The following is a 22,055-nucleotide window of genomic DNA, read 5'->3' as shown; positions in this document are numbered from 1 at the left end:
ATATAACTTCTATTGTACTTGATTTGGGAGTCAAACAAGTCAAAATGTGAGTTTAATAAATCTTATCAGTTTCCTGTGAAAGAGGTGAGCTCTTATTGTCTTTATTATTGTCCTCCAAGCAGCTGAAATTCTAAAAAGTGATGGAGTTTGTAATGACATGACAGATGGCATCTGAAATCATTTCTTTAGCAGAATAGGCATTCGCTAAGGGCCAGGAGTCAGCCCGCGACTTGGAAAAAGAGAGAGAGAGAAAAGATTAAAATGCAAAATTTGGCCCCTTGCTGATCTACAGTCTCTCCCTCAATTTGATCTTAAATTGGGTTCAGTGTATAATGGGTAATCCTTGGAGGCCGAGATGAAGAGAAACACACTGCTTCAAATTAAAAGCCTACAATGAAATAGCTGATTGACAAAAGCTTTGTGCTTCATTTCCAATCAGCCTTCGCCATAGAAAACAGACCAGAAGTCTTTATGGTAAATGAAAAGAGATTCCCATGTTTTTCTCATCAATACTGAGGGTGTTATCAGCATGGCACGTGCTTCTTTCGTGACTCGTGAGCCGTGGGGCCGCACTGAAATGCTAAAGTGGAACAGATGAGATGATGGGCAAAAACAAACAACTTTCAACATTACTGTGGGACCACTTTACTTGAGTTTTCTAACTACTTTAGAGCTCCAGTCCCGTCAAACTGACATGCAAGCTTATTCCCGATGATGAGGGGAAGCTCTTTTCCCTCCCTTTCCCTGTCCTCTGGAAAGCTCTGCGTCCCTGGACAGCATTCGAGATGGCAGGCTCAGACACTTCACTTCCATCAAATCTAGCAGAGCCACACTGAAATGCTCCAGGCATGTTCTTCCTGCTTATGATTGTGTTGTGACACACAACAGCTCCAGAAGGATGCTGCGTCCAATTCACACGCCAACTCCCAACTAAACTTGAGCAAAAAAAAAAAAAAAAAAAAAAAAAACCTCTGTGGTGCTATTTCAGTCACATCAGCCGAACAGTTCTACCTTTTAATTGGACAATATTTGGGTGACAACTGACATTTCAAATGTCACACCTTAAAATGTTTAAAACGATGAACAGACTCACCGAGACATTGTAGATGGCCATCCCAACAGCTCGATGATCGTTTATTTTTTCAGTGGACACAGATTTGGTTTCATAAGCCAGAAAAATACCCAGAAGCAGCAGCAAACCCTTATAGCCATACACGACACCTAAAAGTCAAAACAGAGACAAATATAATGAACAGGTTTCCCAAACATCCATATTGTTTAATCCCAAATACAGGGACGCTGGAGCAACAGGGGCGAAAACAATTTTTTGGGAGAGTCAGTAAGATAAAAAAAAAAAAAAAAAAAAAAAAAAATTAACACTTATATTCAGCAAGGACACATCACTGGTCAAAAGTGACAGTAACATTGATAATAAATGGTTCTTGAGCAGCAAATCAGCATATTAGAATGATTTCTGAAGGATAATGTGACACTGAAGAATGGAGTAATGATGCTGAAAATTCAGCTTTGCTATCACAGGAATAAATTACATTTTAAAATATATTCAAACAGAAAACAGTCATTTTAAATTTTAATAATATTTCATAATATGACTTTTTAATGTATTTTTGATCAAATAAATGCAGCCTTAGTAAACAACAATGCCAAGCATATACTGTATCAGTTATCTTTTATTTGTTACTACTGGCTGTTGCTTGTGTATTATTTATAGTCACCTTCTTCTCTGACCATTAAATCCTCGGTAAACACTGGCGATGTAATGAAGGTCGCAGACAGGGGGGGTGCAGATTCAATTTAATTGAGTGCTTGCTAAAAAAACGGCTCACTCTCAGATTATCATTTCAAGTCCATTTGGATTTGGATGTGAGCAAAAATGGTGCTATCTAGAGTGTGTGAGCTGTTTACTAAGTAATTAGTCCATCCTTTTCCACCGGTTTGATGCATTCAGGCCGATGCAAACATGATAGGTGGACATTATCACGCTGACAGGGTAATCAGTCAGTCACAGGTGCTGCCTGCTCTTATGACTTTTGCCTGGATCTAGCCATTCATCCTTCACATTCACAACACACTATACAATGAGAAATAAAAATGGTGTAGGATTTACTTTTAAGCAATTTTCACTCCCAAAATTGCTAGTAAATTTCACAAATGATTACAAAGAAACAGCAAGTAACATATTGAATTAAAATGAAAATTTAAAGAAGAAATTTTTAAATTGTGTTTTCTTGTAAATAGTAATCCAATAAACTTTGATCTCAATGAGAACTTTGCTATATTCGTTTTTGTTTGGTTCTGTGCAAATCAGTTATTTTTCTCATCCAGATGTTGTGAAAGGAAGCTGCCTTCCATGCATCTTTGAACCAAATGCTCCTTGAAGTCAACCTACTAATGGTTTACTTGGAGAAACTGTAATGGCAGATTTGTATCATACAAGTATTTGTATGACAGGCCTGTTTATTGTTACTGGGCAGCTGTTCTCATTTCTCAAGGACTCTGTCTGAAGAACACACTGAAGGCTCATTTTAATGACCGTAACTGGAAGCTCCAATTTGTCTCATAAAGGTAGCAATTAATTTGTTTAATTACTTAACACTTACAAGAAGGAAACACCTGAGGAGAGAGGCTGAAGGTCAAAACCATCGGGGTTCCTTCATTAAATCACTTTCACACAGACACAGGCTCATGGGCTTTATTTCAGACAGCGACTATTTTTTTGAGCCCAACACCATGATGAGATGTCATGATAAACGAGAAGAGAGACATTGTGGCCACTGTGAACGTCCCTTATTTGCATGCACTGTCTGCATTTTAATATCCGATTCATTATAGGAATTATGCAAATCAGGTAATGACGCAAATATGGCCTAAAAACAACGCTGACCACAATTTGCACGCTGTAATTCCCCATCTTATGGGTCGGTTCTGAGTGGAAGAACTGTGTCAAAAATAAGTAGACTTTAGCATAATTTTTATTATTATGGAAATCTAAAATATACTTTGTCATTTCTATTAAAACTTGTATATCATGAATTACATTTTTAATTACATATTTTTAATGATGGTGTTACAGTTTAGCACATTGCACTAACTTGTATATAATATTGAATAACACACAACAGTTAAAATTGTAATCAAGTACTTGCTTTAATCAACAATAAGTGTACTTTAAAGCAAAGGATTTTGAAAAGATTGATTTTATATGTAGTTTAAAATAAAATGTTTAATTTGACATCATTACAAAGTTTACTTAACTGTTAAAGGAGAACTCCGGTCAATTTTAACATTGAGCTCATTTTTTTGTACATTTGGAGTGCTGTCAATACAGAGAACAACGACAAAAATCGGTGTTGCCTACACCGAGTTATTCTATTTTTAAAATTTGCACCCTATTGACTTCAATGGGGCAAGTAGTAAGCCTGCTTTTTAGCCTCTTAACATCCTTTAAGTGTCATTACAAGTGCACAGAAAATGTGAGTGATTCCTTCCGAGTGAACACGAGTGGATCTGACTGCAGTAGATGTTAGAGATATTAATAAAAATGAAGTTAATTCAGCCAGCGCTCATACCTTTGTTTGCATCCTGTTTTCGGTGGAAGGCCATAGTAGTCGATTGTCAAGTTCACGCGAGTGATCATAGGTACTAAACCTATGCGCGTGAACTCGACAATCGATTACTATGGCCTTCCACCGAAAACAGGATGTAAACAAAGGTATGAGCGCTGGCTGAATTAACTTCATTTTTATTAATATCTCTAACATCTACTGCAGTCAGATCCACTCGTGTTCACTCGGAAGGAATCACTCACATTTTCTGTGCACTTGTAATGACACTTAAAGGATGTTAAGAGGCTAAAAAGCAGGCTTACTACTTGCCCCATTGAAGTCAATAGGGTGCAAATTTTAAAAATAGAATAACTCGGTGTAGGCAACACCGATTTTTGTCGTTGTTCTCTGTATTGACAGCACTCCAAATGTACAAAAAAATGAGCTCAATGTTAAAATTGACCGGAGTTCTCCTTTAAGAAACAGCCATGTATTCATATTTTACTATCTGAAAGTAAAGTTTTTGTTTTTAAAATATACTTATTTACTTAAAAATATACCTTGAAATACTTAAAGTACACTACAAGCGCACATTCGGTACAATTAAACACTTCTCTTTTTTATAAGGGAATCTTCATACTTTACTGAAAATACACTGCATTAGTCCTCCAGTGTGATCAAGACACTTCAATTGGCACATGAAATGTGCTTGACTACACTGCACATCTGGAGATACTGTATGCTAGTTATAACATAATTTAATCAACATTTGATGAATATCTGCCAGTGTTATTACTAGAAAATGTACACAAACATCCCTTTTGAAGAAAATTCTGTTTGCTGCCTTCTTTCCACAACAATGACTTCATTTAAATATGCCTGCTGCAGTCCTAAGTCAGCACAGAGAGTGCTGGTTTAAACTGGATTACGGGTGGTCGGTGAATAAAACGCAGTTTTTTTGCATTTAAATACTGCACTGTAAAGTCAGGGAATATATTAACTGATAAAATGTAACGTTTGCATTTTACAAAAAAATCTAATCAGAATTGGGTGCAGTGAGAAAAGATTCAGGCCCCGTCCACACTACTGCGTTTTAGTTTAGAAACGGAGAATTAAAACGAATACGATCTCCGTCCACACCAGCGTTTTAGCTGCGTATTAGAATTGATCTCCGTCCACATTAAAACGACTGAAAACGCGGATCACGTGACCATTCACCAACACTGGGCATGCGCATGCAACTTCATTGATAAAATTATCCCACCATGCGCTGGTTCTTCCCGGGTTAACCCAAAACCAACGCTCCATGTACGGTCGATACCGCCGCTGCACACGGGAATTGTCACAGATCGCTCGAATAATAGCTTGCCTCCGGCACATGTAGGCAGTTATAGCATTGTAAAATGCAGAATTTACTTGCACAACAGCTGCTAGCAAAGATATACGCCATGACTGATGACACCCAATCATAGAGCCGAGCGTGAGCCTCTACTACGTCATCGTTTCTAAAGTCCTCCGTTTTGACCCGTCCAGACTAAAACACCCTCCGGAGATTCAAAACGAAAAACGGGTCGGCAGCGTTTCTAAACTTCTCCGTTTTGGGTCTCCGTTTTTGCCGTTTTAGTGTGGACGGGAGGTGCAAACGTAGCAAAAGGTCTCCGTTTTTAAACGAAAACGCAGTAGTGTGGACGGGGCCTCAGAGTCAAACCCAGAACGATTCTTACCAAGCCATGTGTTCATCTTCTCTGAACTGCAGTGCTGCAGAAGAGGCTCAATCAACTGATCCACGTCCCCTTTAGGTGCTTCTTTAGTGAACTTCTGCTCAGAGAGAAAGAGAAACGGTTAATTCTAGATTTTGTTCATATGCACCTTGTGGCAAAACACAATAAATCCAACCTGTGTCATGTTCGTAAAAACACAGTCCCTGATAGGACGGAGGGCTGTCTTACCTCCACTGTGATGTGCAAGGGGTCCACAATCTGCCAAATCATAAGGGACAGGATGTCGATAACCAGCAGGACCCCCACGGTGGCATAGAGCTTCCAGGGCTCCAGGTGCTGCTGGGATATAAAAACACCACAAATCAACTTTCCATCCAAGCCAGTGAAAGAAACAACTTCTGTGGTGATTCATGACATCATAAGGAGCGTAAGTGCAGAGAGCTTGAAGGGAAAACAATGGCCCATTATCAGGATGCCAATTCAATCCGCCACACGGTGGCTGCTCTTTATGGTTTAAGTAAGGAAAGTGTCTTTAATGGATTTCAACAAAATCAATACTCGTTCTTTTTTTGTAGCGAGGATGGTGTTTGTGAGCAATTAAACATAAAAAGCATTTATTTAAAGAGCAACATAAAAAGCATATGTTCTCTGTGACTCGTATTGTTTATCCTCACTTTTGAGAGATCATAAACCTCAAACACACCTTCACAACGGCGAGGATGAAAGAACTTGCACATAGCCAGACAATTGATTCAAGGAATTTTCTGGGTTCAAAACAAGTTAAGCTCTATATATGGCCTGCTACTGATTGCAAGATAACTTTGACTCATATCTCTGTTTGTAAAAATGAACAGGAATGTACTTGAACATGTTTATGGGACATTCCAGTGCTTATATTAAGCTCTAAAGATGCCTTGATCATCCTTTAAGTGGTGGAACTTCTTTTCTACGTGGATGAACCTCTGGTTTTGCATTGATGTAATTTGTGGGTGTATTTTTCTCTTTGTGAACAGATCCTTTCTGGCGTCCTTACACATATATTTTTTTTATTATGAGCAACATGGTCATAACAGAAATTGAAATACTGAATATAATTTTGCACAAACAAGATTAGTTATCAATCACATAGTCAGTTTCTAACACACAACTGTTCAAATGGTTGTGGTCGGTAAGATTTTTTAAATGTTTTTGAAAGAATACTCTTAAGCTCACCAAGGATGCATTGATTTGACCAAAAATACAGTAAAACAATTTTAAATAACTGTTTTCTATTTTAATATATTTTAAAATGTAATTTATTCCTGTGATGACATTACTGGATTACTCTAGTCTTCAGTGTCATTCTAATATACTGATTTGCTGCTCAAGAAACATTTCTTGATTATTATCAGCATTGAAAACAGTTGTGCTGCTTAATATTTTTGTGGAAACTGTTTTTTTAACAATTTTATTAACCATTTTTTCAGTATTCTTTGATGACTAGAAAGTTAAAAAGAACAGCTTTTATTTGAAATATAAATGTTTTGTAACATTATAAATACCTTTACTCTCACTTTTGATCAATTTAATGTGTCCTTGCTGAATAAAAATATTAATTTATAAAAAAAAAAAAAAAAAGTATATTTTACAAACAGAGGTCCCTGTTTTGTTTTTGTCATTATTTCTACAATAAAACATATCATCATACAAGTTCACGAGTTTCTCTTTGTTATAAATAGAATCTTTGTCCCAAATCTTTCTTTCCGTGTTATGGTTTTTAATAAATGCTGAAACTATTCTTTATTCCAATATTTCCCTTTTGTATCCCTGACAATGACTTTGAAGAATCCACTTCAAACAAACTTACTGATGCTCGGTTTGTGTTTGTTTTTAACTTTAAAAAAAAAAAATCTCAATAGTGACGCACCAGTCAAAGAAGCACATTGGAAAATGACAAAGCCGTCAATTCAATGCCCCACTGCACATCATAGATCGTTTCTCAATTTTTGAATCCTTTTTGTAGAAGCAGAGAGAGAGAGAGAGAGAGAGAGAGAGAGAGAGAGAGAGAGAGAGAGAGAGAGAGAGAGAGAGAGAGAGAGAGAGAGAGAGCTCTCCACAGGGAACATGACAAGCTCCTCTCCACCACTAGATGAATGCTCATGAATTCTCAATAATAGGCATTATGTACTTATCCTGAACCCTTTATCTCCTTTGACTCTATTTTTAGTTATAATGGTTACTTTAGGCTGTGAAAAATATCATTTTTGTAGGGTACGTTTACTCAACAACGATGCACTAAAAACAGAAAAGTGTACAGACAACAACATTGTCAAAACGATCCCCGTTCACACGGATCTGCGAAAACAACTAAAAACTTTGTATTATGCTGCCAGGCCAGTAGTTGGCGATCTCACTTTGTAAAGAAACACTAAGCGCCTATAGACTGAACACGTAATCCGCATTCGCATGACGTCACCATTTTCACAAATTCGCGTTTTTGTAGTTTACACGGAGACAATAACGGTTTCGTTTTAAAATACTTGCACTTTGAATCCAGTTTTTTAAAAGGTTACGGTTTCAGGCCCCCAAAACGCTGTTGTTGTGTAAATGAATGGCCAAAACACATCAAAAAGTTTTCCTAATTTTTTATTTCCAAAAACTAACACTATCAGTATATATAGTGATCTATATATAGATATCAATAACACTACTACTAACAAAAACAGGGCTATAAATATACTGGGACACACTGGCCCTGGGTCCCAATGTCCATACTATCCATCCTAAATAGTATTTAACCCTTTAAAACCGGATGTGTCGTCGACGACACAGCCAACCAAGCTGTATTCGTCACTGTAACTCTTCAACCATTTGCACTATCAAAATAATTCAAATAGTTCCTGAAATTAGACATCAAGCGCTTTTCGCCAATACACGGCTTACAGTGAGGAAAATAAGTATTTGAACACCCTGCTATTTTGCAAGTTCTCCCACTTGGAAATCATGGAGGGGTCTGAAATTGTCATCGTAGGTGCATGTCCACTGTGAGAGACATAATCTAAAAAAAAAAAATCCAGAAATCACAATATATGATTTTTAAACTATTTATTTGTATGATACAGCTGCAAATAAGTATTTGAACACCTGTCTATCAGCTAGAATTCTAACCCTCAAAGACCTGTTAGTCTGCCTTTAAAATGTCCACCTCCTCTCCATTTATTATCCTAAATTAGATGCACCTGTTTGAGGTCATTAGCTGCATAAAGACACCTGTCCACCCCATACAATCAGTAAGAATCCAACTACTAACATGGCCAAGACCAAAGAGCTGTCCAAAGACACTAGAGACAAAATTGTACACCTCCACAAGGCTGGAAAGGGCTACGGGGAAATTGCCAAGCAGCTTGGTGAAAAAAGGTCCACTGTTGGAGCAATCATTAGAAAATGGAAGAAGCTAAACATGACTGTCAGTCTCCCTCGGACTGGGGCTCCATGCAAGATCTCACCTCGTGGGGTCTCAATGATCCTAAGAAAGGTGAGAAATCAGCCCAGAACTACACGGGAGGAGCTGGTCAATGACCTGAAAAGAGCTGGGACCACCGTTTCCAAGGTTACTGTTGGTAATACACTAAGACGTCATGGTTTGAAATCATGCATGGCACGGAAGGTTCCCCTGCTTAAACCAGCACATGTCAAGGCCCGTCTTAAGTTTGCCAATGACCATTTGGATGATCCAGAGGAGTCATGGGAGAAAGTCATGTGGTCAGATGAGACCAAAATAGAACTTTTTGGTCATAATTCCACTAAATGTGTTTGGAGGAAGAAGAATGATGAGTACCATCCCAAGAACACCATCCCTACTGTGAAGCATGGGGGTGGTAGCGTCATGCTTTGGGGGTGTTTTTCTGCACATGGGACAGGGCGACTGCACTGTATTAAGGAGAGGATGACCGGGGCCATGTATTGCGAGATTTTGGGGAACAACCTCCTTCCCTCAGTTAGAACATTGAAGATGGGTCGAGGCTGGGTCTTCCAACATGACAATGACCCGAAGCACACAGCCAGGATAACCAAGGAGTGGCTCTGTAAGAAGCATATCAAGGTTCTGGCGTGGCCTAGCCAGTCTCCAGACCTAAACCCAATAGAGAATCTTTGGAGGGAGCTCAAACTCCGTGTTTCTCAGAGACAGCCCAGAAACCTGACTGATCTAGAGAAGATCTGTGTGGAGGAGTGGGCCAAAATCCCTCCTTCAGTGTGTGCAAACCTGGTGAAAAACTACAGGAAACGTTTGACCTCTGTAATTGCAAACAAAGGCTACTGTACCAAATATTAACATTGATTTTCTCAGGTGTTCAAATACTTATTTGCAGCTGTATCATACAAATAAATAGTTAAAAAATCATACATTGTGATTTCTGGATTTTTTTTTTTTGATTATGTCTCTCACAGTGGACATGCACCTACGATGACGACTTCAGACCCCTCCATGATTTCTAAGTGGGAGAACTTGCAAAATAGCAGGGTGTTCAAATACTTATTTTCCTCACTGTATTACGGTAATGTCATGCTTTCCATCTGCAAATGACAGCAGCGCGGGATGAAAGGATTTAAACAGAGAGATACGACGCGCGGCAGGTTAGAGTGTTTTGGATTGCATAAAATAATAAAAGAAACGAACAAATACATGGCGAAAGAAGAGTTAGACAGCAGAAGAAGGGATTGGGATGATTTTTAATGAAACTTGGGAGGCGGATGGCTGTTACTCTTTCACGTATCTAAGCATGTAGCATGTGTATGTGTGCGTGCCTATGCATGTGTATGTGTGCGTGTATGAAAAAAAGTGTCCTAAATGAAAACTGTGCAACCCAATGTCACAAAAAAGACTTGTATATATGTATTATAGTTCATTTTTCAACTTTAAAGTGTTAGTTTCTTTCGGTCATGATTTTTTCAGTTTTTTTCTAAATAAAAATCAGCAAATTGATTCTCTTTTTTTTTTTTTTGTCTATTTAAATTCTATTTACAAACTCACCACACACAATAATGGTCAATAACTGTAATTTGTTGAAAGCTTATCTTTTTCTGAAAAAGAGGACACCTTGCACATGAAGATAGCACATTGTTTTAGAATTTTACAGTCAAAAAATCTAATTATGTGAAAAACACCTATTTTAGCTTCAGGTTCTAAAGGGTTAAGATTAAAATAAGTGTGTCCCAAAGCAAAGTATGTTGAAAAGAGTATGTCAAAAGTCCCAGGATGGTCTACTATTTCTGATAGATTTTTGAAGTGTGGATCCGTGCTCACTACAATGGCTAATATTGCCCACAACCCATTGCGCAATGGAGGATAAAAATATTATCCATGTTATATTTCATCTGCAATAACAATGTGGACTTTTATAAAGATCCGTTTAGCCATTTACTTTTAAATGCATCATTATGCATTAATATGAGGAGAGTGCTCCGCATGAAAGATCTGCGACTGCTGATCAATGTGCTACTGCATTTCTCACCGATACGGTAGAAAATGAAATGTGGAGGATTTTAACTGTGACAAGATGATTAACAGGCCAGTTCACAGTGTCAGGATGCGACAGAGAGCAACCGCTAAAGATGCAATTGTATGATGTGATAGTATGTCCCAGAGCTTGTGTACTCTTTTGCTACACACTCAAAAGTATGTACTTTTTCTTCACAAAAACAGTACATACTTTTAGGGCGTAGTATAAGTAGGCGAATTGGGACGCAGCATGGGACTAAACAAGATAATTAACAAGACACAAGTGGAACACATGAGGGCAAATCATAAACCGAGGAAACAGAAGAGCATGAACAAATAACAGTGCAACAGTGCAAAACTAACTCAAAGTCCAACTGAAGCAAAACACAAACACAGATCAGACATAACAGATACACTACCATTTAAAGGTTTGGGGTTGGTAAGATTTTTTATATTTTTGAAAGTCTCTCCCCAAGGCTGCATTTATAGGAGCTTTCGCACCGGAGGAACCTTTTTCCTAGAGTTCCTAGAAATATTGGCGGAAGTACACGGATTTTGGCGTGTTCGCACCGCAGGAACTAGGAACGATTTTAGTTCTAGGAACTCCCTTTGGAGGAACTAATTTAGCTCCTTCAGAGTAGGTTCTAAACCAGCACTATAGGAACTATCCGCAACGTTAGTGTACGCTTTCTGTTATTATCAGATATTTTGATAACTATAACAGATAACTATAACAGATAGTTTGTCGTGCGTGGCCGAACGCACACGAAACACCAGCACCAACCATTTTTAAATAGGCTGTGTAAACACACAGGTTATAGTCTATAGACTATAGACCGCAACTCCTTATGGCGCCATCTTGTGTGTCAAATGGGTCAAGCGTTTGCATTACGGAGCATGATAATATCCTGAATCGGCATTATTCTGAACATGAAAATCATACGATTATTCTCCGTTTGGCTGGAGTCAATGTTCAGTGCAGCTCTTGTGAACATTTAGAGGTTTTGTGCTCTGGAGATGTGACACGTACTTTATCTAATCATTTCCTAGATGGGCTAGATAAATGCGCTAGCTCTCATCGGCTGTCAAATCACTGTCTTGACACTGAGTCTAAATGTACCGTATAATAAGGGCTGTGCAGATATCAGCCGCCTGGCTACAGCGATGTGAACCGTCAATGCAGGGCTCCAGACTAACTTTTCCACGAGGGAGAGAGAACAAGACAGCGCTTAGTTTGGAGACGGTGAAGTCTTGTTTACACTTTCGCCTGGCTCCGAAGAGAGAGTGCGCGCGCGCGACCGGCTCTCTCTCCCTCTGCTCGTTCTTTCAGTTAAACATGCGCCCAGTTCATCTACATTACTCACCGATCAAATAAGACTTTGGCGGGCGCTAAAACAAGTTCAATGCAGGAGAATTCATGCGTGAATTTAACTGAGTAGTACATGACCATGCACTCGCACAAATGCGACCACATAGAATTTTAACTCGCACATTCTAACAAAATAATTGTATGCTTCCAGAGACTTTCTTCCTCTTAATTCGTCAAAAGTGTACGCACTAACGGTGTGGATGAGATACTTGGCAATGTCCATTTCCTGAATATCGGGGTATGCCGCAGGATTAGCCTACATAACCAGTCCTCTTTCGACATTGTGTAAGGATCCTTTCCATCGATATAACTCAATTTCTCATCATATCTTGCCTTGCAAACATCGTCTAATGTGTCCCTGTAAATAACCTTCACCTTGTCGCCAGGTTTGAAAGGAATTTGTCATCGTATCTCAACACAAAAGAGTCAAAAATACTTTATATTAACTGGCTTTCTATTAATGCAGCACAGTGAATGAGCCGTGTCTCGCAGTGGCTTACTGACAGCTTTGACACACAACATGGCGGCGCGCAGAGGATAATGGGTAATTCGAGAAACGGAAACCCATCTATATATTTACTCCAAAAACGTACTCTACGAACATGGAAAAGAGTAGCCGCGTTTCCATTAGCCTTCAAATTGCGCAAATTGAAATTGCGAATTGAAAATACGCCCAATGGAAACACGTCAATTTCGCAAAAACTCCCATTTATCGCAAAAACGTTTTTACGCTTATAGTCACCTGACTTAGAAGGCGCGGTGTGTTTGGACAGAATACGAGACAGAGTTCTTTATTCAATTCATAAAAGACAAAAGAATGAGTGAAAATCCTGGATGCTAAACCTCAGAGAAATGCCACAATCAAGACCTTGGAGCAGAAATGAGAGAGAAAAACTAAAAAATATGTGCCGCTCACAGTATAAGGGTCTTTCCTTGCCATTAATGCTTGGATAACACGCCATCGTTTCCTACCATTAATAATAATAATGTCTAGTGCGGTAAGTGGCTGTGATATATATAAACCTACCAACGTCCGTTACCATGATTTTTGGAATGACTTATCGCGAGAGGAAAAAATTACGTTTTAGTCGCATAACATCGGTTAATGGAAACGCCGTCATTTCGCAATAGTTTTTTATCTATATTTAGAAAAAATCTCAAAAGTTTTGCGCAAATCTGTAATGGAAACGCGCCTAGTGATAGATGGGCCTCTTAAACTAATTTTAACTTAATAAAGGTCCGCCGTGCCATCAAAATAAAAGTCACAACAACAAGCGAGGCTTACGTCACTTCAGAGTTCCTACTGGCGGTGCGAATGCAACCAGGAAAACGTTCCTAGGGGAACCGTTAGTTCTCGGGGAACCACCCTGGTGGCTAGATCCTAGAACTAAGTTCTTACAACTACCTGGTGCGAAAGCCCCTTATTTGATCAAAAATACAGTAAAAACGGTATTATTGTGAAATACTATTAACATTATTAATGTCTTTACCAGGTAACATGGACTAACAATGATAAATGCTTCCACAGTATTATTAATCTCAGTTACTGTTAATTTCAACATTTACTAATACATTTTATTCCAGTTGTATCTGGTAACATTAAATGAATGGACTCTGTGAACTAACATGAACAATAAACAATTGTATATTCATTAACTAAGATGGATAAATGCTGCAAAAATATAATGCTTATTGTTAGTTTATGTTAGATAATACAGTAACTAACAAATGAGACCTTATTGTGTTACCAAAAAAAATCTAACATACTGATTGAAAGTGATCTTGCGCAGCGTGAGAGAATCTGTGGTGATGGAGTGACTGCTGGTTCATGGGGCTGTAAGGAGAGCTCATCGAGATGGGCTCTATGATAAATGTGCTGTTTAAGGATGCTCAAGGACAACAGGGGACCTATCTCTATGAGATCAGGCACAGAGAAACAGTGGCCAAGCCAGAGAGGCAGTGGAAGTGAGATGGAGATCCAAAGATAATAACAGAAAGATGAACAAGATATATTATTTATAAAAGATAATAATTCCACTATGATATATTGATCATTCCAGCAGTGTACTGGAAGACCTTTACACGACAAGTCAGCAGAGTAAATTCTTATGAGGCTTTAAAAGACCAGATAGTTTGTCTTAAAACACCTTATATTAACCTCACACCAGTTATTTTAGAAAAAAATTTCTGGTTTAATTTTAATTTTAAATTTAGTTTAATTTTAAGTTTTAGTAATTGATTTTGTGTTTTTGTCTTCTTTTTTTTAATTACGGGTTTAATTCATTTGATTTCAGGTTTAGCTTGAGTTAATTTAATATAAGTTAACTTAAAATGTTGCCTTGGCAACTAGCCAACTAGCCAACTAGCCAACTGAAATTTTTTTTTATATATTATTTCAGTTACTGTTTATTTCAAGTTACAAAAATAATTTAAGGTTTTAGTTTAAATAACTATAATTATAATAACTTTTTTATAATTTTTTTTATAAATTGTAACGTATTGTCCACTAAAGGCAAATCGAGTTGAAGTGAACGCAAGTGCAATTATATTCAACAATGGTGACAGAGTAAACAGAATAAAATGATGACTTGACTTGAACTTAAAGCCAGGGACACACCAAGTCAACGTCAAAGAACTAGCGGAGATGAAAGCTCATCTGTTGACTGTGTTGTCACCTCGCATCGGCTGTGTCTCGGCCAAAAAGAACAAGCCAGAAGGACTACTGGCGTCAACTAGCACATGCGTTCTCCGCCTGCGTGTAAAAAAATAACACGCTTTTTTTTTTTTCATTCAACGATCTATATCAACAGATATCAATAGTCTATATTTGCCATTCAAAAAGGTAACCGAAACTAGGACTGCAGATATACAACCGTAAACAGAGCAGCGCCAACCTACCATTTTTAATATAAATCTTGCTGATCACTTTCTTCATTCCACTCGGCTTGTTATTATGAAAATATTATTTGTGCATTTGAATGCTCAGGTAAGATGACGTACAATTATAACAGCCTTCTGTCTGTACTGTTTTGACTGCTTTGAACACTTTCATCACTTTCACTTTTATTCTTGTGTACTGACTCGTTTGCTAAGCTGAACAGCCAATCAAAGTTCTCACTTTCACCAATGGCCTGACAGCGATTCAACATGCTGAATCGGCCCAAAAAACCCAGACGGCACGCGACTAGAGCCAACGGTGAACAAAAAAACTAAACAAAAAAAAACTAAGCCAACAGACACTCAAAAACATCCCGACATTGCCTGATGGCCGATTTGTTGTGTCCCGGCCTTAACATGACTTGACTAGAACAGACTTGGACATGAGCTATAAACAGAAACTCACCAACAACAGGTTACGTTAAACAAATCTAGACCCGAGACAATGGAAACATAAGGGCTAAATGCACAAGGACTAACGACATAAGACACACCTGAAAGCAATGAACACAATAAACTAATCAAAACATGACACACAAGACAAAGGAACCATATGACAAGATTGCATGAGGAACAGGGAAATCACATGACATAGTTCCATGATTTGTCAAGTTCCTGGTTATGACAATAACAGAATACAAGACATGAAAACCTAAACGTAGTTCAAAACTCAAAACCAAACATGACAATAAAAACGTCTAGGTTAATAATGTGAAGGAGGGAACAGAGATGTTTACGTTAGTGACTGACGAATTGGGATCTAGCCTGAGAGCCAAATCACCTTCGAGTGGTAACAAGCCAATGCACACTGGCGAGTGAAAATTGCATCGCAAGCCGCTACCCCGCTTTCGGGTATACAAGGCAGCGTGTGAATACTCACATAAAGTTTTTTTGCTTAGGAGCCGAGATGGGGTGCCGGCTGCCAGCAGAGGTACAGGAGTTGTGGTGACAGGCATTAAAGTCTCCGTTCCCTCCTTCAGGGAATGGGGGTTACATTAGTAACCTAGATATTCCCTATCAGTCAGTCACATTTGACGTTAACGTTAGTGACAGACGAATTGGAATCTCTATCCAGTGCCCTGAGCAAGCCAGCTGGTCGCCCCGCATCTGTTTGGGGCGGAAGTAGGGCAGGACTTTGCACAAAGAATGTCAATCACTGATGTTCCATTCACCCTGAACAGTGAAACTATTGGATAACACTGGGAAAGCATGCCTTTTCCAACTGGAAAGGAATGCTACGGAGACCACATACTGCCCATTAGGAGGTAACATGTGGAGTTACACATATGGACTGACCGACAGGGCAGTGCTACATATGGAAGATCTCTGTGGTAGATCCCATCTTGTTCAGGGGTGGAGTCAATACCATTACAGAGATAGCAGAGTGGACTCTGCCAAGGGAAAGACACGACCTCGCCAACAGGGGAGCCATACCGTGGAAGAATACACATATGGGATCACCTAAAGAGAGAAATCACAACATAGGGGCATCTAGTCTTGTACAGGGGCCGACCAACCAGGCGTACACACCAGTACTAGACTTGGCGTTAGATGCCTCCACAGCATCTGACTGCCGAGGATGCTGGAGGAACTCCACCAGGGTTCACCAGCAGGGGAACTCAACTGAGGAGCAAAATAAGCACTCGTATCCCATCCTCAGAGGGGAATGGCGCAGTAAGCGAGACACTGAGCCATTCCTCCTGCATATCACCTGTTTGTAGAAAATACATGGAAAGACACCGGCTCCACTTGGAGATTGCAAAATCTTGCGAATGTGTTAGGTGTCGCCCAGCCCGCAGCTCTGCATATGTCTGCCAGAGAGGCTCCCAGGAGGAAGCAACACTCTGTGTTAAGTGAGCTGTCACTCCCAAGGGGGCACGGCTCGTCTTGGGAATGGTATGCTAAGTTGATGGCATCCACTATCCAGTGGGTCAACCTCTGTTTGGAGACAGCCGTTCCCTTCTGCTGTCCTCCATAGCAGACAAAGAGCTGTTGTGAGGTTATGAAGCTCTGTGTGTGGTCCACGTACAAACTCAATGTGCGACCAAGACACAGCAACGCAAGGGCTGGGTCTGCCTTCTCCGGGGGCAGCGCTTGCAAGTTTACCACCTGGTCCCTGAAAGGAGTGTTGGGAACTTTGGGCATGTATCCAGGCCGGGGTCTCAGGATGACGTGAGAGTTAGCTGGCTCAAATTCAAGGCACATTTCTTCGACCAAAAATGCCTGCAGGTCCCCCACCCTCTTAATGGATGTGAGCACGGTATGGAGCACTGTCTTAAAAGACAGGATTTTAATCTCTACTGACTGCAAGGGTTCAAAGCGTGCTCCCTGTAAGCCCATCAGGACCAAGGAGAGGTCCCAAGACAGGATGAGGCATGGCAGAGGAGAATCCAACCTCCTGGCGCCTCTAAGGTACCTAATGATCAAGTGGTATTTCCAGAGGGACTTACAGTCAACTGCATTGTGGTGTGCGGCAATAGCGGCAACATACACTTTCAGGGTGGAGGGAGACAGCCTTCGCTCAACCCCGTCTTGCAGAAAAGAAAGCATGACATTGACAGGCATCTACGGGGACCTACCGTGTGTAGACAGGTTATAGGTTCCACTTCAAAGCGTAAGCGTGCCTCATAGATGGGGCTCTAGCTGAAGTGAAAGTGTCTACTACCACTGGAGGTAGGCCAAGGCCACATAAGTCCACTTAAGTCGGGTGCCACATGGTGCCCCGTCCCTGAAAAAGCAGGTCCTTCCTCAGGGGAATCCACCAGGAAGGGGCTGTCAAGAGGAGCATGAGTTCTGGGAACCAGGTCCGATGGGGCCAGCACGGCTCAACCATCAAGACCTGCTCCTTGTCCTCCCTGACCTTGCACAGTGTCTCACTATGGGAAACGCATACTTGCGTAGGCCCCGGGGCCATCTGTGTGCCAGTGCTTCTGTGCCGAGGGTCCCCTCGGTCAGGGAATATAACCACTGGCAGTGGGTTGTCTCTGAGGTCACGAACAAGTCTACCTGAGTGAACCCGAAGCGTTCCCAATTCAGCTGGACTGCCTGGGGGTGGAGTCGCCACTCCTCCCTGGAAGTATGCTGTCGTGAGAGCTCATCGGCCGCACAATTGAGCTCGCCCGGGATGTAGATGGCACGAAGCGACCTGAGTCTCTTGTGACTCCACAGGAGGAGATGGCGGGCGAGTTGCGACATACGACGGAAGCGTAGACCACCCTTGTGGTTGATGTACACAACTCTCAATGTGTTGTAAAGAGATTCTCTGCACAGGAGAGAGTTTGCTCTTTTCCCAGATGACCCAAAGCCCCAAACGGCTGAGATGCGTGAGCACCAAGTCCCTGTGTTCGCATAACTGATCTTGCGACTAGGCCAGTATGAGCCAGTCGTCGAGATAGTTGAGAATGCGAATGCCCGCCTCCTTTATCTTCGTAAAGATGCAGGGTGAAAAGGAAAGGCCGAAAGGGAGAACCTTGTACTGGTATGCCTGTCCCTCGAACGCAAAGCGTAGAAATGGTCTGTGCCACAGCTCCTGCATCAACCCTGGGTCAGAACTACCCTTGTGCAGCTCTTTTAGTGCCTTGGACTGGTATACCTGCAGGAGGGCCATGGTGTGCAGGGCAGAGGCGGCCTGTCCAGCAGCGCTGTAAGCCTTGGCCGAGAACTTACAGGCCTTGGATGGGAGACACGGACAACCCCACCCGATGGCAGCATTATGCGGGCACAGCTGCACTGCAAAAGCACGCTCCACCTGAGCGATCTCCACGTACCCTTTGACCGCTCCGCCATCGAGGCTAGGGCTTCTGGCTGAAAAAGGTGCCTTCAGCGAATTCATGACCTCCTCGTGTACTTCCGGGAAGAAAGGCACTGGAGCAGGAGGCTGCTGTTCAGCATGCCCCGTCCCGAGAAACCAATTGTCCAGCCATGACCTTTTGGGACACAGTAGAGGGTTCCACTCGAGCCCAATGCTCGTGGTGGCCCAGGAAATTATGGCAGTCAGCTCAGGGTTGGACTCGAACAACACTACTCTCCCTGAAGGGGGCAACGCAGCCGAGCCTTCATCCCTAGAGGACAGTAGCCCACCCTCCGATGCAACAATCGACATCCGGTCCTCCGCAGGAGCCCTGAATGAGATGTTGGGACCTCCGTGAGAAGGCCTAGCAACCCCAGCAGGAAGCTCCACAGCCTCCAATGGATAGGAGGAGTGGGGGGGGCCACGGTGACTCAACGGGCAAACAAACCCCCACTGTAATCCTCAGATCACCCTGTGTATTAACCAAAGTGGCCCTGTGCGCATCAAAGCCAGATTGGGAAATAGCAGAGGGGACTCCACCTGTTTCCAGGTATCTTAGTCTTAATCTAAACATCGCGATGGTTATCTTTCCACAGTGGGTGCATGACTCATCAACGAATGTCACCTCAGCGTGCTTACAGCCCAGACACATGAGGTAGAGATCGTGGCTGACACACGGGTGGAATGATTTTAAAAAGACATTACATCACACCTGTGTTGACTTTTTTAGGGAAACTGCTCTTTAAATGTTGAAGCACCCAAGGGAACAGCCGCTGCACCAGACTGTGCACTCTCAGAAACTGCATCCTCCGCTGGAACGCGCCGTCACACCAACACCGGAACAGGAACAGACTCTCGTTCTGATACTCTCTCGAGCAATGATTGAAGAGCAGAGTGAAAACCAGGTCCACTCGGCTCCGAAGCAAAAAAACTTAATGTGAGTATTCGCACGCTGCCTTATAACCCGGAAGCGGGGGAGCGGCTTGCGGTGCAAATCTCACTCACCAATGTGCATTGGCTTGTTACCACTCAAAGGTTATTGGGCTCTCAGGCGAGATCCCAATTCGTCTGACTGATAGGGAACCTTGGTTCTGTACTCACCTTTCTCTTGTCTTTCTTCTCATCCTTCTTTGTGAACACAGTGTGAACCCACCAGATCTTCGTGAACATACTTCCATAGGCCAAACTGAAGCCAAGTCCAAGTAGCCACAAACGGAACTAGAAAAACAACAACAATAAGAATAATGATTTTAAAAAAGCAATTTAGTCAATATTTCAGCTTTAAATTTTAAAAGACATTTTATGGATATAAGGATGCACCAATATAAAAATTCTGGCCAGTATCGATAAGCTTATCATTATTCTAATGTTATGGTAGATAAATAATTGATAAATGACTGATATTAAAATGATATACTATTTTATCAAAATAAATTAAAAGAAAGGCAATTTAAATGAATTAATGAATTTAAGCATCACAACATTATAATGTACAACATGAACAATTCATTTTGAGGTTTGCTAAATATTATATTTAACAATGTTATAAAAATAGTAATGTTTCTAATGATTAAAGGACAAGTTCGGTATTTTACACTTAAAGCCCTGTTTACAGATCGTTTCTGATGAAATAGAACGGTTAAGATAAAAATTTGGACACATGCTGCTGTCCCGAGAATTTTAGGTTTCTAAAGACGTGAAACTCACAGAGTGGTCAGGGGTGTTCACTGATATGCTCACACAAAAATCGCTGCAAAAGATGCTTTCCAACAGGTTTTATCGTAGTTTTTGTCCAACTCCATTGACTTGTATTGAATGTGCTGTGTGAGGTACGGTATTACTCCACCGCTTCTTCTTCTGCTTCTTCTGTGTATTCAATGAAATGCCAGCGGTTTGCTTGCAATTGGCAAAGGTGCATTATCACCACCAACTGGCCTGGAGTGTCTATTATTCAAGCTCTCAACGGAAGAATCTACGGGTGTGAGACGTTTGGAAAAATAGATCCACAGTTTTACACCTGGTAAAACACCTGTTGGAAAGCATCTTTTGCAGCGATTTTTGTGTGAGCATATCAGTGAACATCCCTGACCACTCAGTGAGTTTCACGTCTTTGTAAACGAAAGTTTAATGCGTTTTATGAAGGATTGTTCCAGTGCACCTATACACCCATTCTAGAGGTTTTGGGGAAAGCGAAAGAAACCTAAAATTCTCGGGACAGCAGCATGTGTCCAAATTTTAATCTTAACCGTTCTATTTCATCAGAAACGATCTGTAAACAGGGCTTTAAGTGTAAAATACCGAACTTACCCTTTAACTTTAAATGAGTGTTATATGATGGCAAATGTAAATTTAAATGTAAAAATAGCAGAAATGAGCAAGCACAATAAATATCCAATAAAAATAACTAATATCTAATATCTATAATAGCTGATAACCGTTTTTGTTCTGATATATAACGTGTATCCCTAAATGTAAACACACTGTAACTTTTTAGATCTCAAACTTCCTCCCCTGTCCAAAAATGCATTTATTAAAATTAAGCTGCAAAAACAAATCGTTGTTACTGAAGAAAGGGGTAGTGCAAACTAAATTGGACCAGACGGCAAGCCTGGAACCTATAAGTAAATGTAAGCGAAGAGGGCATATATAAAGATGTCTGAAAGCAAGGAGGCAAAACAAGTGTGTTTAATACTTAAGGGTCTGAGAGTGGGTGAAAAATGGTTGTGAAAAAACTAAATAATTCATATTTTTTGATACAAGAAACCCCGACTAACATTATCAGTGGGCCTCAGGAAAAATATAAAATGAAGAAAAAAAAATTATACACCTGCTTATAGCCCTTCTGAAGAAAAGTGTCTGAGGAGGTTTTAAAAACTCAATTACTACTACTACAAATAATGACAAAACAGCATTACCCAGATTGCCTGAGCGCTTACCTGACAGACCACAGGAAACTGGGAGTTCCGTACATGCAGTCCATCAATTCCCAGAGGAAAAACAGCAGCCAGAGCCATCATACAGCCGACTGCTGTCATGTTATTCAGGTAAGGCTGGGAGTTTTGAATGTACCTTCAACATATGGACATACATATTACTTAATCTGCAAAATGCAGAAGTTTGCAAAGACATGTATGTCCAAACAATAGGTTCATACATGGAACAGATAATTCCAAAGAAATGTGGTAGTGCCATC

At 40.7% G+C, this 22,055-nt stretch overlaps 1 protein-coding gene across 4 annotated transcripts in view; it reads right to left on the bottom strand.

The window, feature by feature from the left end:
- Window positions 1–22,055, bottom strand: part of gabbr1b (gamma-aminobutyric acid (GABA) B receptor, 1b) — a 134,781-nt gene that overhangs the window by 7,214 nt on the left and 105,512 nt on the right. For 3 of the 4 annotated variants that reach the window (XM_084423814.1, XM_084423815.1, XM_084423817.1), the window contains 5 exons: window positions 21,799–21,931; window positions 19,964–20,080; window positions 5,516–5,626; window positions 5,291–5,384; window positions 1,094–1,221 (listed from right to left, as the gene is read on the bottom strand). In XM_084423814.1, coding sequence (XP_084279940.1) covers window positions 1,094–1,221; window positions 5,291–5,384; window positions 5,516–5,626; window positions 19,964–20,080; window positions 21,799–21,931 — 583 coding nt within the window. The remainder of the gene's footprint in view (window positions 1–1,093; window positions 1,222–5,290; window positions 5,385–5,515; window positions 5,627–19,963; window positions 20,081–21,798; window positions 21,932–22,055) is intronic. The other variant, XM_084423816.1, reaches the window with a different exon arrangement.

This window comes from Rutilus rutilus (assembly GCF_951802725.1).
Source record: "Rutilus rutilus genome assembly, chromosome: 11".
Classification (NCBI taxonomy): domain Eukaryota; kingdom Metazoa; phylum Chordata; class Actinopteri; order Cypriniformes; family Leuciscidae; genus Rutilus; species Rutilus rutilus.
Note: the sequence above shows the minus strand (reverse complement) of the source record. Positions and strands in the feature narration are given on the sequence as shown.